The following is a 15,442-nucleotide window of genomic DNA, read 5'->3' as shown; positions in this document are numbered from 1 at the left end:
GCAAGCCTGCATGCGGACAGGCGGCGGTGCTCACATATAAGTGCTGCTGTATCAGTGCAGTACACCATTCGTCCAGCCTGTGGAAGACAAACCGCTCTACCACCTCCGTGTGCGAACAGCAAGCCACCGGGGCCTCTCCACTTGTCACAGTCACCATGGCAATCGCCCGCCCCCCGCCTCTGATTGCTGCACGGCCAGGGCGAAGCGAGCATCCTCGCACGCTGATTGGCCGGCGTGTGCTGTCTATTAGCGGCAGTCAGGTTCGGGCTGTGCCGGGGTTATGTGGGCGGTGATGTCAGGCTGTGGCTCCTCCCTCTCCCTCCTCGCTGGCTCTGGCTGCACATTGCTGTACTGCGACCAGTGAGGGGTGAGGAAGAAAGACAGAGCCGGGGGGAGAGACAGAGAACTGAAGCCGTGCTGGACACATTCCTTGTCCGGGGGCAGGTGGAGACCGTTCAGTCACCGCCCGGGGTTGTTCTGTAACCCGCCCGTCCGCCCGGGACTAGTCGTGTCTTTGTGTCGGGGAGAAGAGAGGAGTGAGCAGCCCTGACTGGCTGGGGTGGACCATGCTAGTGGCTGCTCTTCATCAGTGATCGGGGAGAGCTCCTCATTGTACTAGGGAGCGGTGCACTGCCCTCTGGGGGCCCCTGGATGTCACCCCACCCTCCCCCATTATTAGACTAACATTCTGCTGAGGACAGCTCCCATATTTTACTTTATTGTGTGATCCTGCATAGAACTTCACCATCCCCCTTCCCCCCCCCCTCAGGTCACATTTTATGTAGTCCATGTGTGATCTCCCCCTGTGATTGTCAGGTATAGCTCTGCCCCCCCTCTTGCTTTGTTCCCCCTACCCTTCCCCCCACCTTGGCTGGTCCTTCCAGGTGCCCCCCCACCAGTCCTATACTGTGGACCTCAATCATGGCCTCTTTGTTGACCTCCAGCCTTGTCTTCCAGCAGACTTCATCCCAGTGATCCCCCACACCCCCCCCCCCTCCCCCTGGATCTCTTCTGGGGAACTTGGCTGCAGCTGAGAGTTAAGGCTATAAAATCACAGCGCTCATCACCTTTGCGGATTGGAAAAGTGCGGACAAAACATGTCTACCCCCAACAGGTTCAAGAAGGACAAAGAGATCATTGCTGACTATGAAGGCCAAGTCAAAGGTAAGTCGCTGGGGTAGATGGGTGCCAGGACCCCTAAAAGTGGGGCTCACTCGCTGATCGCTGATCGCTTGCTGTCATTTATGGTACAGCCTAATGAATGACAGTTTGTTCTCCCAAACAACTGCCGCTGTTATTTCAATAATAAAATCCAATATTTTTTTTTTCCTCCATCCTTTGTTGCGGCTCTATCCTGTTGATCTCCTGAAGCCTCTTCCTGTCTATATGCATGCACTCTAGTGATGGCTGCATGACGTTTCCCAGGGCGGGTTTCCTAAGGGCCCATTCACAGCAATGGGCGCTCTTTATATTCCGTATAACGTGTGCTATGAAAGGCTGGTGCAATGCATTGTTACAGTGCGTCACGCTATTTATCATTTTATTTATTAACTTTATTGAAATGTCACAAAGTGACTTTATGCACTGCAGCACATTGCGATGGGGTGTACTGTCTAGCATCGCAATGCGCTGCGTTAAATGCGTCCTGTTATACATTGTTTCAGCACACTGGCATGAACAGAGACAATAGGACATTGTCTATGCTTTGGGGTTTCTCTGGGTAAGGCTGCCCAATGGACAGGGTTTGATCGGGCCCTAAAGATAACAGGTAACTGTAGGTTGCCATACAGGGCTCAAGCCAGTTGGAATTTGAGCTGTTATGCCTTTGTCAGCACCACCCAAGTTTATTAAAAAGTCAATTTAACAATCAAATTTTGTCAAGTGGAAAATTGTCAGCTGACCAGCTTCTTCATCCAGCCACTGTTCGGGTGTTCTGACAGCTGCTGGAGACGGCTGCCAGAACAAAATTGCCCCCTGATTTTTTTATTTTTTTTTCCATCTGCGCCCCTTAGTGTGGATGGAGGAATATGTTAGATTCCTTTCATTCAGCCTACAGGCTGAGCAAAAAAAAAAAATCTATAAGTGCACGGCCTGCTTAAGTTTCTGTAATGTGTCTTGTAGTCGCCATTGGTAGCCTGTGACATAAGGGTTGATTTACTAAAACTGGAGAGTGCAAAATCTGGTGCAGCTCTGCATAGAAACCAATTGGCTTCTTATCAAAGCTTAAAAATGGTTCTAAAGACCTTCTTGTGTTCTATGCATGGCTCCCCCAAGCCCCTTATACTTGCGTGAGCCCCATCTTGATCCAGCGATATGCGTGATCAGCAGCTCTCCCTAAACCTTCTCTTCTTCTTTTTTTTTTTTTTTTTCCAAATAAAGTTTTTATTTATTAAGTGTCTCATATATAAACATAATAAACAAATAGTAGCAATACACAGACATGAAAGGAGTCAGAAAAGATATCCACAGAAAGATAACATTTGTTACATACGCAATAGTGTTAGGCCCCTTTCACACGGGGCGGATCAGTAATGATCCGCCCCGTGAACCTCCGCTTGCTCAGCGGGCATCGCTCCGTTGATCCCCGCTGAGCCGGCGGATGACAGGGCGGTTCCCACACACTGTGCAGGGACCGCCCTGTCTTTTCTCCGCTCTCCCCTATGGGGGGGACCGGATGAACACGGACCGTCTGTCCGCGTTCACCTGATCCGATCCATCAGACGGATGGAAAAGTAGGTTTTTCCTCCGTCACACTTTGGCGGAGCGGGTCGGATGTCAGCGGGCATGTCACCGCTGACATCCGCGGCTCCATAGAGGAGCATAGGGCGCCCGTTCAGGTCCGCCTAAAAAACTGGCAGGGGGACCTGAACGGGCCGACGTGTGAAAGAGCCCTAAGGAGGGTGTGGGCTGTTAGCAAAAACAGTGCGATCCTTCTCTTCTTATTGGCTTGCACATCAGCGGGAGCCATTTTGCTCTTGCTGCTGTCAGTCACAGCCAGTGAGCCAATGAGGAGAGAACGGGGGGGGGGGGGAACTATACTCTGTCAATGTCCATTCACAGGAGAGTGGCTAGGCAGTCAGCCTGCTTGAGTGACCCCATAGCAAGTAGCTTGCTCCTGGGGGCACTTGGCAGGGGGGGAGGAGCCAGGACTGCCAGCGAGAAGAGGATCAGGGGCTGCTCTGTGCAAAACCATTACACAGAGCAGGTCAATACGCCATGTTTTTTTTTACAGTCCCTTTAATTAAAGCGGATGTGCCATGGGAACAAAATATTAAAAGTCAGCAGCTACAAATACTGCAGCTGCTGACTTTTAATAATAGGACACTTACCTGTCCTGGAGTCCAGCGCCGATCGCAGCAGAGCACGAGCGATCGCTCGTCACTCTGCTGCTCCCCCCGCCATCCACGCTGAGGGAACCAGGAAGTGAAGCGCTGCGGCTTCACTGCCCGGTTCCCTACGGCGCATGCGCGAGTCGCGCTGCGCCCGCCGATTGGCTCACACGCTGTGTGCTGGGAGCCGAGTGTTCCCAGCACACAACGGGCGACAGACGGGATGTGACGGAATGCCCGTCTTTCGCCCGTATCGTGTGGCCGGAAGTGGGTGCAAATACCTGTCTTTAGACAGGTGTCTGCACCCCCCTCCCCCCTGAAAGGTGTCAAAAGTGACACCGGAGGGGGGGGGGGTTCCGATCAGCGGGACTCCACTTTAGGGTGGAGGACCGCTTTAAACAAACTGAAGTTCCAAGTTGATTGTCTACTGTGCAGAGCTGCGCCATATTTTGCACTCTCCAGCTTTAGAAAATCAACCCCATAGTGACAACACAGATGCACAGTGGAGTGACTGGCACACAGCGTTGTCGCCCTATAACAGGAAGTGCCTGAGCTTCAATCACTAGATCGCCAGGTGTTCTTCTAATGAAAGCTTCAGGCTTGGAAACAAATTTTGAAATAACTTGAACATGTTAAGGCTTATGAGATTTTGGTGATTGGATTGAGATGCACTTTAAGCAGGTATTGTGTTTATTCATAGTCCAGGCTGCTGTAACCATCATGGTTCCATTTTATTCATTTAAATGATTTAGTTGATATTTAAAGTGCTGCGTAAACTGTTGTCGCTGTACAAATCCCATATATTAATATTTTGTAAAGCTTTGTGAATAAATCATGTAATGTAGGGCTGGTGCATGCAGATATTCCTGTGAAAATAACCCGCTGGCTTTTGTTTCATCAACCTATTTATAGATTTACTTCGCAGCGAGTTAAAGGGCTCTTCATCCAGGTGTTATTTTGTACTTTCCAAAGCCAAATGAAATGGGAACAAAGGAGAGATGAAAAGTCATCAATGGGCTGTCAGTGTGAGGTACAGTCACAGATTAGTTGTGCCTTCAAGTGCTGACACGAATGGAGTATGCAGATCGGTGCCATTATTTCTCCGCCTGCCCCTGGATTCCGCATCTCTGGGACTAGTGCGGTGCGATTTCATGGGAATAACCACGCCAGACACCATGCATATGTTTAGATTTCTCTTCATTGAGTCCAATGACTCATCAGGTTGGCTAAAGCGCCGCCATTCATTTCTGAAAAGCGTTGCATGTTTTTTTTTTGTTACTCATTAAATTTTGTTCCATTGATGGCTTTTTTTTTTCTGAGCATTGTGACTGCTCTTTGCTTCTGTGTGAGTTAGGCCAGGATTATACACGGGGAGGAAAATCACTTGCAAATGGAAATGACGGTTATTGCTTTTTAATTTAAGTAACAATTAGATCATTTAGCATTTTTTAAATGTAGTCATTATCTTTACAAAACAGTAATGCAAAATGAAGGGGATGACTTTTCAAACTTGCTGTGTTCAGCGACATTATAATTATGGGAAAGGCTGGATTCTTTTATTTTTTTCTTATATTCTAGGAGTGGCCTCAGTGAATCAGCCTCATGCATCTGATGATATTTCACACCCCCAGCTTTGCGGTTTCTTTTCCGCTGAAGGGGAATTAATCATTTACTTAATCCACATACTTTGAGCCACTGTACCTGTATGTATATATTAATGGCTTCTGGCTACTAGCACAAGGTCAAAGTTTAAATCAAGTGTACTTTGTTATGCTGGAGAGGTGTTCCCTGTGTTCAGCTAGCACAGCGACTGCTTTTATATACAGAAAAAAACAAGCTGTAATGGGGATAAAAAAAAAATATATTTTTCCGCTAGTATCCACTAAAGCTATTCAAATTTTCGGCAGGATCCTAATGAAGCAGACGATGTTCGCTCAGTGAGTGGCTCTGTCTGCTGCCTCTCACATGACATCTGTTGATTTTGAGGCTTCATTTCCACTGACGTTTTTACAGCCACTTTTCTGAGCGTTTTTTTACAGCTTAAAAACGCCTGTCCATGTTATTCTATGGCATCATGCCCACATAGGCGTTTTTGAGCTGCAAATGGCATAGGCGTTTTTGAGCTGTAAAAAAAACGCAGGAGCTGAAGCTCCAGAGTAGAGCTGTAAAAACGCCAGATGCTCAAAAACGCTCAAACGCGTGAAAACGCTCAAAACCGCTACCGCGGCATTTTTAAAGCTGCAGCTCACAAAAAAAAAATGTTTTTTTATTTTTTTTTTTACAAAATAAACATGGACAGGCGTTTTTAAGCTGTAAAAAAGGCTAACAACAGTGGCTGTAAAAACGCCAGTGGAAATGAAGCCTTAAAATCAAAGAAGCCAGGCAGAAAATTATTGGCCGAAATGCGGCTCATCCAATCGGATGCAGCTGCTGTTTGGGTATTTTTGACAGCTGGCAGAGCTGGCTGTCAAGTGACAATATCTGCAGATGAAGATTCATCCATCTGCGCTGTGTAGCGTAACTTCAGGACGCCATTCAGCCTGTAAAAATCTTTGTGTATGACCAGCTTTAGATTCTTGTTTTCATTCTCAAGCAGTCTGTTGGAAAATAACAATGGAAATCTGAATGGCATTTTTCTCCTTTTACTTACAGTGGGGAAAATGATTTGATCCACTGCAGATTTTGTAAGTTTGCGCACTAAGGCTCCTTTCACATGTGCGGATCCCGTGAGGATCTGTACATGTCTCATGCGCTTGCTGAGGGGATCGCTCTGTTGATCCCCACTGAGCTGGTGTTCTAATAATATGGGTCCCCTATCAGATGCCCGGCCTGGACTGCACATACACAATCGGAGATCACGGAAATCTCTAAAGCCTCGTACACACGATGGGTTAACCAGAGGACAATGGTCTGAAGGACCGTTGTCATAGGTTAACCGATGAAGCTGACTGATGGTCCGTCACGCCTACACACCATCGGTTAAATAACCGATCGTGTCAGAACGCGGTGACGTAAAACATGACGACGTGCTGAAAAAACAAAGTTTAATGCTTCCAAGCATGCGTCGACTTGATTCTGAGCATGCGTGGGGTTTTAACCGATGGTCGTGCCTACTAACGATCGGTTTTGACCTATCGGTTAGGAATCCATAGGTTATTTAAAAAAAGCCAACTTGCTTTAAAATTAACCTATGGGGCCCACACACGATCGGTTTTGACTGATGAAAACGGTCCATTAGACCGTTATCCTCTGGTTAACCTATCGTGTATACGAGGCTTAAGACTCACTCAATACAGCAAGTAGCGGATGGTTTTATCAAAGGGGCGGATATGATTATAAGAGGCCGCGCTCACTGAATAGAAGAAATGTATGATGTCCAGCCTCAAAGGGGCGGGTGCTTTTCTGAAATGCTCGGCCAGCGCTGTTCTATCAGCGAGCCGCATTGATAAGCATAATACACCAGCCCCTTAGAAAAAAAAAACATCCGCCCCTTGCTGCCGTTTGCTAGAGGAGCAGGGTTATGGGCTCACTCCTGAGCCAGGTTATTCGTGTCCATAGACAACGTTGCAAAATTAGGGGGTTGCGGGGGCTGGTGCATCTAACATATTGCACCCTGAATATGGGTATATGATGTTGAAAACAGTGAACTTATCTTTAACCTAAGTGTCCATGCACACATAAGCGTTTAGAGGCAGAAAAACCCAGCGTTTTGGTAGAAAAAACATTTGATGCGTGTAAAGGTGTGTAAAGAGCTTAAATTCATTCATTCATCATTCATTTTAATAGCCACAATAAATTATTATTCTGGTCAATAAAATGAATTCGTGCCCAAATTCTTAACGTGTTAATTTTTTTTTTCTGCCAACACGCTGCTGCACGAGGAAAGGCATCTAGGAGAGTTGGGTGTGCATGGAGCATTGGTGTTAGGGAAGGGGGAGGTGGGAACGCACAATGCAATGTTTTATTACCCGAGTGTCTGTGCGTTTCCGGGACTGCGTTTAAAACGCACTGTAGTTGTGTTCTGCAGCAGGTGTAAATGTTATTTTAAAGGGGTTGTAAACGTTTATTTTCTAAATCGGTTCCTTTAAGCTAGTGCATTGTTGGTTCACTTACCTTTTCCTTCGATTTCCCTTCGAAATTTATTTATTTATTTTTGTCTGAATTTCTCACTTTCTGTAAACTTGCCCCCATCATCCGAGCCGTTCTGGCTGGGGGTTAGTCAACCAGAACAGCTTACTGAGGAGGAACAGGAAGTAAGAAATTCAGACAAAAAAACAAAAGAAATTTTTTAGAAGGGAAATGGAAGGAAAAGGTAAGTGAACCAACAATGCACTAGCTTAAAGGAACCCATTTAGAAAATAAAAAATGAACCTTCACAACCCCTCCCCAAACGCAGGTTTCAAATGCAGTGCCTTTGCCTGCATCGGATTGGATTGCTTGATACAGAAGTACTGTGCAGTTCAGTTGTAGTGCGTTTTTTTTTAAAAGTAGTGCAGTCCGGCCCATTGAAAATGAATGGAATCAACCGCACTGTGTGTATCGCACAGGAACATGCAGCATGTTCTCCTGAACCTTTAATGCAGAGATTGCATTAACGTTAAAAAAAAAAGTGAGTCCATGTGATATTTGCATTTGTGACAAATATTTGGATTATGCTATGCCATACAAAGGATGGTGTTATAATAAAATGTGTTCACTACTAACATAAGAATGCCAAAACTAGTGTTTTTTTTTTTTTGACAGGTGTTGGTTCCATTTAGATGTGTTTTGAAGTGGTCTGAGGGGGTGTCTAGGTTAAGTGTTAAACCATTGATGTCAGTGTTTGTCTTTGACCCTGATCGTAAAACCGCGCTTTGTACTTTCCCCGTTTGGAATTTGCCATCATCAAAGTGTGACAAGTTCTGAAAAAGTAAAACTTCTAGTTATTAACTTTTTAATAAGTCAAGGCATTACCAGCAAAATGCTTGGTACTGTTATGTCCCTGGAATGGAATTTGTTTTGCTGCAACTAGAGATGGTGAGTGAGTATTGCTGTTTTCTCGGTCAGTTTTACGCCCCTACTTTTTCACTTCTTTTTATTTATTATTTTTTATTATTATTTAATATTAATAATACAACAGACTTTTGTGAATGGTGGAGGGGGTAGAAGGGGGCAGGTGGAGGGCCTTCCCCAGTAACAGTGGCTTAACCTTCACAATGCAAAAAGCATATCATGGCACAATATGGCAGCTTTTACATTTCTAGTCTTGTGGCAAAACATATCGAGTTTTTTCTTTTTGTGTAGCCATGCAAATGAAGCTTACTTTTATTGTATTTACAGACCAGGTGATTGGTTTTTACAATGACTGCCTTTTATTCCTAACTACTTCTACATCTGGTAAAAGGGAGTTGACTTTGCCATTAAGAGCAATTGGACCCTTTAGATCAGGGATCTTCAAACTATGGCCCTCCAGCTAATGTAGAACTACACATCCCATGAGGCATTGTAACACTGACATTCAAAGACTTGACTAGGCATGATGGGAATTGTAGTTCCTGAACAACTGGAGGGCCGTAGTTTGAAGACCCATGCTTTAGATACTGCTTTTTTGTCCTATGCATGTCTGAATGACAGAGTATGCACGTCTAAAGCCTAATACACAGGGACAGAATGTCGGGCAGCATAGACTGGTTCAGTAGAAAAACCAGCTGACGATTGGCCTGTGTGTACTGAAGCCGGTCAATCTGAAGCCAATGGCTGAAAGCGCTGACCGGCGTGTCCTATTGGGGGGGCCATTACCCTTTTAGAACACAATAGCAAAGCAGGAGTGGTCGATGTACCAACATTGGATTGTTGGTACAGCATCTCTGACCTGAGTTGTCAGCTGCTAGTATGTACTAGTCTTAGTGGTTGTAAACCCTAGCAAAAAAAAAAAAACCTGCAAGACAGAGGCATAATGAGCTAGTATGCATGGCATATTCGCTCATTATGAATTGCTTGCCTTACATCGAAGCCCCTGCAGCGGTCCTTGTACCCCCCCCCCCTCCGGCCGGCGACATCTCTCCCGGGGGTTACTTCTGGGTATCGTGGTTCCGGTGCTGTGACTGGCCAGAGCCGTGTTGATGTCACTCCTGCGCATGCGCACGGGAGCTGCCGGTAACGGCACATTTACTGAAGCAACGGCACATATGTGCCATTGCTTCAGTTTGCTCCAGTGCGCATGTGCTGATGATATTGGCACATACAGGGGATATCTCCTAAACCGTGAAGGTTTAGGAGATATCCTGGGTATCTACAGGTAAACCTTTTTATTATAGGCTTACCCGTAGCATAAAGTGGTCTGTAAGGGTTTTTCAGCCACTTTAAAGCCGATTTATACATGGTTTGAATGTTGGCCAATTCCTGATGATCCAGCTAAATTTTAACCTGCGGGTGGCCCGGTTGGCACCCTCCCATCTGACATCCTGCAATCTTATAATCAAACGAGCCATAGCCAGTGTTTGGATATTTTGACAGCCGTGGGGGGCCAGCTGTCAGAATACAGTAGCCAGCAGTGTGGATTCCTAAGTATGAACTTCTCTTTTTCCTTACAGTCTTTGTAATATACCATTGGAGGAGTTTTGTTATATTTGTTTACAAAGTGCAAAGAAGACTAAATGATCTTGTCAGACCTTTAGATGTGTCCTATGCATGCTTTCTGTGTTGTCTAAAGAGCCCTTCTTGTTTTTTCCATCTTGGACTGCATATTGATTATCCCTTATGTTGTACAGATCTGAGTGTGGGATTGTTTTTAGTAGTTAAAAAAAAAAAAAAAAAAAATATGTAGGGAAGGTTGGCAACACTCGGTCCACAAAGAGCCCTGTTGTGGGCCAACAGCATAACTAGCTACCTGCATTCTGACAAATCAAAGAGTATTCTTCTGTACTTGCAGTGTCTTATACAACATGGGGAAATTGCTTGGCTATGTTTATTGGTCACATGATCTGTGACCAATAAATATTCATAAGTAGGGTAATAAATCTACATCACTTAGGGAGGCACTTTATATAACAGTAATTTTTAGGTGTTTTTTCTTTCTTCTTTTAGTTATTGGGCTTGGAATGCACGTTGTGGTATGTTTGTATACATGCTTTACTTGTAGCCTAGTACTTTTTTTTTTTTTTAAGATTCCATGTAATTTTTTTTGCATAGTTACGTCAGTCAAGCTTAGACAAATTAAAGTATGCATGGGCGATTCTTTTTAGAAGCAGAGGATCACATCTCTGTAGTAGCCTTGGCTACTACAGTGATCTAGCCATCTTCTAAGAATCTACCGGTAAGTAGTCTTGTACCAAGCAGCTTCCCTGCTACATAATATCCACAGAGGGTTGTAAATTTGGCATTAGGACCATTCGCAAAATACCTGGTATTTTTCTATGTGAATACAGGGTGTTCTCTAAAAGGGCAAGATGCAGATTGTGATGTCACTGCTCCATCCCCATTACCTCATCCACTCAGTGAGTGCTTTGCATTCATAGAGAAAAATGGAAGGTGTGCTAAACTGCCGAGTGTGTTCAATGCAATGCGAGTGACCCCAGTGTTCATTATGGACAAGGGCAGCAGCTTGGCACGGGCCCTGGAAGATGGCTACTACAGTGAATCTCCATTTCAGCAGGCATCAGCCAAGTATGGAATATGCATACTTGCATTGGTCTGAGCTGGACCAGTGAAGCCATGCCAAACAAAAAGAACATACCTAGATCTCAGCATGAAATAATTTTCTGGATGTCCAATTGGCAGATGTAAATGTTGGAAATGGCACTGGTGCTCATGCAGATCACACGCAATCTGTGATTTTTTTTTTTTTTACTCAAACCTATCTGCTGTGATCACATTCGTGTTGTATGTAACTCTCCTAGTATAACAAAACCCAGGCTATGCGTTGCTGCCTATCAAGTAAAGAGACGTGTTAGACTTGTATTAATAGTCATACAAATTTGTAAAATGCAGAATTATTGAACAATTTTGCTAAACCCAGGACCCTGCATCGACTATCTATCTGATCTCCCATAGTACACAGAACATGGACGTGCAATTATTTTAGTAAATCTAAACCTCTTCTCATAAGCAGGCTATAGTCTTGAGACTTCTATCAGTGTCTGGCTGACCAGTAAAACATGTAGGGGGAGTTTTCATTCTACTCTGGCTGTCCTATGAGGCTGCAGGACCCCTGACCCTATCTGGACAGTGCCGATTGGCCCTGTGCTGGTCACATACACACTCAAAAGAAAAAACTCTAGCAATACACGAAACTGAGCATGTGCAGAGTGCCCGCAACAAGGATCTGTACGATCTAGAGATTGATTGGGGACAGTGAAAGAAGGGGAAGATCAGAGAAGGCAGGATCAAACAACCTTTTTACACCATGCAGAGTATTACAAGCATGCTTTACTGCATATACAGATTGATTTTTACTGCTGTGGGTTTAATAACACTTTAATAGGCTAAAGAAATAATGGGCAAGTAACAATCGAACAGAGCAGCTAATCAGATGTTGGTGTAGTTAGTCAGATCGATGAAAAATCAGGAATTCTCTGAAAACCTGTAAAAATGATATATGAGAACTCGCCCTGCAGAAAAATGCTGTACAAATGGAAAATTCGAAGACCTGTTTTGTTTCAGAATATAAGTGTTCCCTCTGTGGATATTTTCTCTGTCTCATATAACGGTTTCCAGTCAAGCAAGCAGGCTGAGCAGTGTTTGCTCCAGTGCATACAATGGAGATCAAATTGTAGCAGGGCACTCTGTATTCCTTCATAAAGGTATTCGTCTATTACATTAATAAGTGTAGGAAACTAGACCAGGAGAGAGCTGAACTGACGAACAGTGGATAGGATCAAAAGCTCTTCTCTTACTGTTGGGTGTTCAATTGGAAGATGTGCTGCGCATTGGCGTTAGTCTCTGGCTTCTGCACTTTTCCAGCCTTAGGCTGGTGATATGCTGTGTGTGTGTGTGTGTGTGTGTGTGTGTGTGTGTGTGTGTGTGTGTGTTTTCTTTTTTATTGGTACCAACATATCTTAAATTTCTGTGCAGAATACTGTATTAGTTTAGGTCAGGGGTCTCCAAACTTTTTATAGCCCTCCAGACTTTAGAGGTGGCCGACTAGCCAGCGGGAGTTGAAATTTTCCTGGCATCGGTGAGAGTAAAGATCGCCACATTTGGTATTCAGGGGGGGAGGGAAAGTGCTACATCCTTTTTATATCCTAGAGAAAAATAGTGTCCTGTTGTTGGTGTCAGTAGGAGAAATAGTGTCCCGTTGTTGGTGTCGGTTGGCAGTATAGTGTCTCGTGTCAGTAAGAGGAATAGTGCCCTAAAGTGCCACATCTGGCCCCATGCCACAGTTTGGAGACTATTGGTTTTTAGTTCTGGTGAAGACCGAGAGAACCTTTGTGCATTAGTGTTGGTCAAAAAACATCTCAAGCTTTGTTGCTTGGCATATAATTGCCCCTAACTCCTGATAACCTTTAGGCTCCATGCACACTGGGCTTAAAAAAAAATGGCAGTTCCCTTGGCAGAAAAAAGTGCTCATATAGAGGGTTTTTTTTTTTTTGTATGAGTTTAGGAGAGTCTTGTGTGTTTTTTTTTTTTTTTTTTTTTCCTCTTCTACCGGTAAGCTCACATCAGTCGCGCCTCTAAACGTTGAGCTCAAAATATGCCTGTAATCCTCCTAATGTGCATGGACACATAGGAGAATATTGAGCTGCTTACAGGCAGAACGCAACTCCTTTTGGAAGAAATGTTTAAGCCAATGTGCACGGAGCCAAACAGATTCCTTGCAGGCTCACCAGTTATCGGTCTCTACTTTTTATTTTCCCCAGTATCCCTTTTCCCAAATTTTCTTCTAACTTCCTATGTATGCTATATCCTTCCTATGTGCTGTATATATACTATATCCTATGCCCTGCTTGAGGAATGCGAGTTGGGTGGGGACAATAAGGATCACAGGATAGCTGATTTTAGTTTGCACATCTGCGTTCTAATGGAAAATATAGATGAGTGAGTTTGTTGGGTTTGTCTAATTGTCTGGTACTGGTTGACAGGAGGAGCAGAAGTGGCGCTGTGTTATGTGCAACAAGTCAGTTATAAGAACCGTATATTGGAGGTCGACCGATATATTGTTTGGCCATTTTGGAGAGATCGGCATCGGCCGATTATTCTCCAAATTAGGTCGATATAACACTGACTGCAGTCACTGAAGATTGTGGAGAATGCTTCTCCCTTCTCCACACTGTTGGCAGAGCAGCGCCGCCGTGTAACTGTAGGGAGAGAGAAAGGACCTGTCAAAATTGAGGTTGAATGTCGGGGTGGGCGGGACCAGGCTATCAACACCTGCCAATGGGATGGGATCTGGGCGGACTGCTACGTGTATGTGGCACGGCCCGTTTCTCAAACGGACCAATCATTGGCTGGATAGCTGCTGGGTCCCGCCCACCTCCGAAATGACGTTGAATGCTTCAGCTCCTCTCTCTCCATGCAGTTTCATACACACGGCGAAGCAGAGAGCAGTTACACCATGGGCTGTGAAATCTGCCAATGCCTGCCAGTGCCACCTGCCAGTGTCAACCAGTGCCACCTGCCAGTGTCAACCAGTGCCAATCCGTGTCATCTGCTAGTGCCACCTGTCAGTGCCACCTGCCCCCAAAAAAAGAAATCTGCCTAAAATATCGGCCGCAAAAATCAGCATCATATATCGGCCATCGGCCGCCCTGATTTTCTAAATATCGGCATTGGCCAGAGAAAACCTCTACCGTATATACTCGAGTATAAGCAGAGGCACTTAATTTTACCACAAAAAAACTGGGACAACATATTGACTCGAGTATAAGCCTAGGGTGTCCATGTGCATGCCTCGCTGTGCCTTTGCCTCACTGTGTCCATGCCTAGACTGACGTTTTAACATGGGAGTCTATGGAAGGGGTACCCGGGTTCGAAAAATCGGTGCTCCCCACCCGTAGGTCCCTCAGACAACAAACTTTGCACACTTGTAGAGGAGAAATGGGGCTACATGTGTGCCAAATTCCGGGTCCAGGAGATCTACAACCGGCCGGTACCGGGTCCCCAAACTAATCAGAAATTACCGTTTAACATGGGAGTCTATGGAAGTGGTTCCCGGGTTTAAAAAATCGGTGCTCCCCGGCCGTAGGTCCCCCAGTCAACAAACTTTGCACACTTGTCGAGGAAGAGTGGGGGACCTATGGCCGACTGGTACCGGGTCCCCCAAGTCCGGAAGATCAGGCGCAAAAAGGTGACTCGAGTATAAGCCGAGGGGGGCATTTTCAGCACAAAAAAAATGTGCTGAAAAACTTGGCTTATACTCGAGTATATACGGTATACCAATTTGGATAGGTGTGCATTAGGTAGCTAAGACAATATATTTGAGTCTGACTGATTTAACTGCCTCTTGCACGCCACAAAATTATTGTTAGGTTGTTTTAGTATCACACCCAATAAAATATAGTTATTATTTTTACAACTTGTAAGGTATGTTTCCTTTTTTTTTTTGCACGCTATGTTTTTTTTTTTTTTTTTTTCCCGCTGTGATGTTATAATAAAGCAGTCTTTTCCTTGACAATAAACAGACCCATTTAAAAATTTGGTTGCATTGTACAGGAAAACGAAAAAAAAAAAAAAAAAAAGCAGCTGAAAATGTGTCCATTTCCTGTAATAATGGTAATTCTGAATTGCACTCATGTGACTATTCTTGAGGCATTAGTCTGATGTGAGGAGACTTCCACTATTGCCTTGGTTTACACTGATTTGATTTCAGATGTGATTTGGGTTGTGCCCCCCCCCCCCCCCATGAACTACAGGGACATCAAATATACCCTTGCAGTGGTCTCCCCCCCCTGTACTGCAAAATATTTGGTTAAGTTAGGGGTGCAGGAATACAGGTGCAGTTGTAATACTTGCTTTTAGGCCCCTTTCACACCGGTGCCTCCGCTTAACGGAATTGGCTTGCTCAACGGGGGATCGCTGTGCAGAGCAGACACAGTCCAGCTCTCATATATAGGGAAATAGGATGGAAACGGACCGCCTGTCTGTTTTCCATCTGATCCAATCTGCTGGGCGGATGGAAAATAGGACCTCCGTCTGTT

At 44.9% G+C, this 15,442-nt stretch overlaps 1 protein-coding gene across 7 annotated transcripts in view; it reads left to right on the top strand.

Moving 5' to 3' along the window:
* The first annotated feature begins 304 nt into the window (after positions 1-304).
* SRGAP1 (SLIT-ROBO Rho GTPase activating protein 1) overlaps positions 305-15,442 on the top strand; it is a 240,132-nt gene continuing 224,994 nt past the window's right edge. For 4 of the 7 annotated variants that reach the window (XM_040344104.1, XM_040344103.1, XM_040344100.1 and 1 more), the window contains exon 1: positions 306-1,164. In XM_040344104.1, coding sequence (XP_040200038.1) covers positions 1,098-1,164 — 67 coding nt within the window. In that variant the 5' untranslated portion in view covers positions 306-1,097. Of the gene's footprint in view, positions 1,165-15,442 lie in introns of all 7 variants that reach the window. The other 3 variants (XM_040344102.1, XM_040344099.1, XM_040344098.1) reach the window with 1 other exon arrangement.

Source organism: Rana temporaria, chromosome 3 (genome assembly GCF_905171775.1).
Source record: "Rana temporaria chromosome 3, aRanTem1.1, whole genome shotgun sequence".
Taxonomy (NCBI): Eukaryota; Metazoa; Chordata; class Amphibia; order Anura; family Ranidae; genus Rana; species Rana temporaria.
This window is presented reverse-complemented; position numbering and strand designations above follow the sequence as displayed.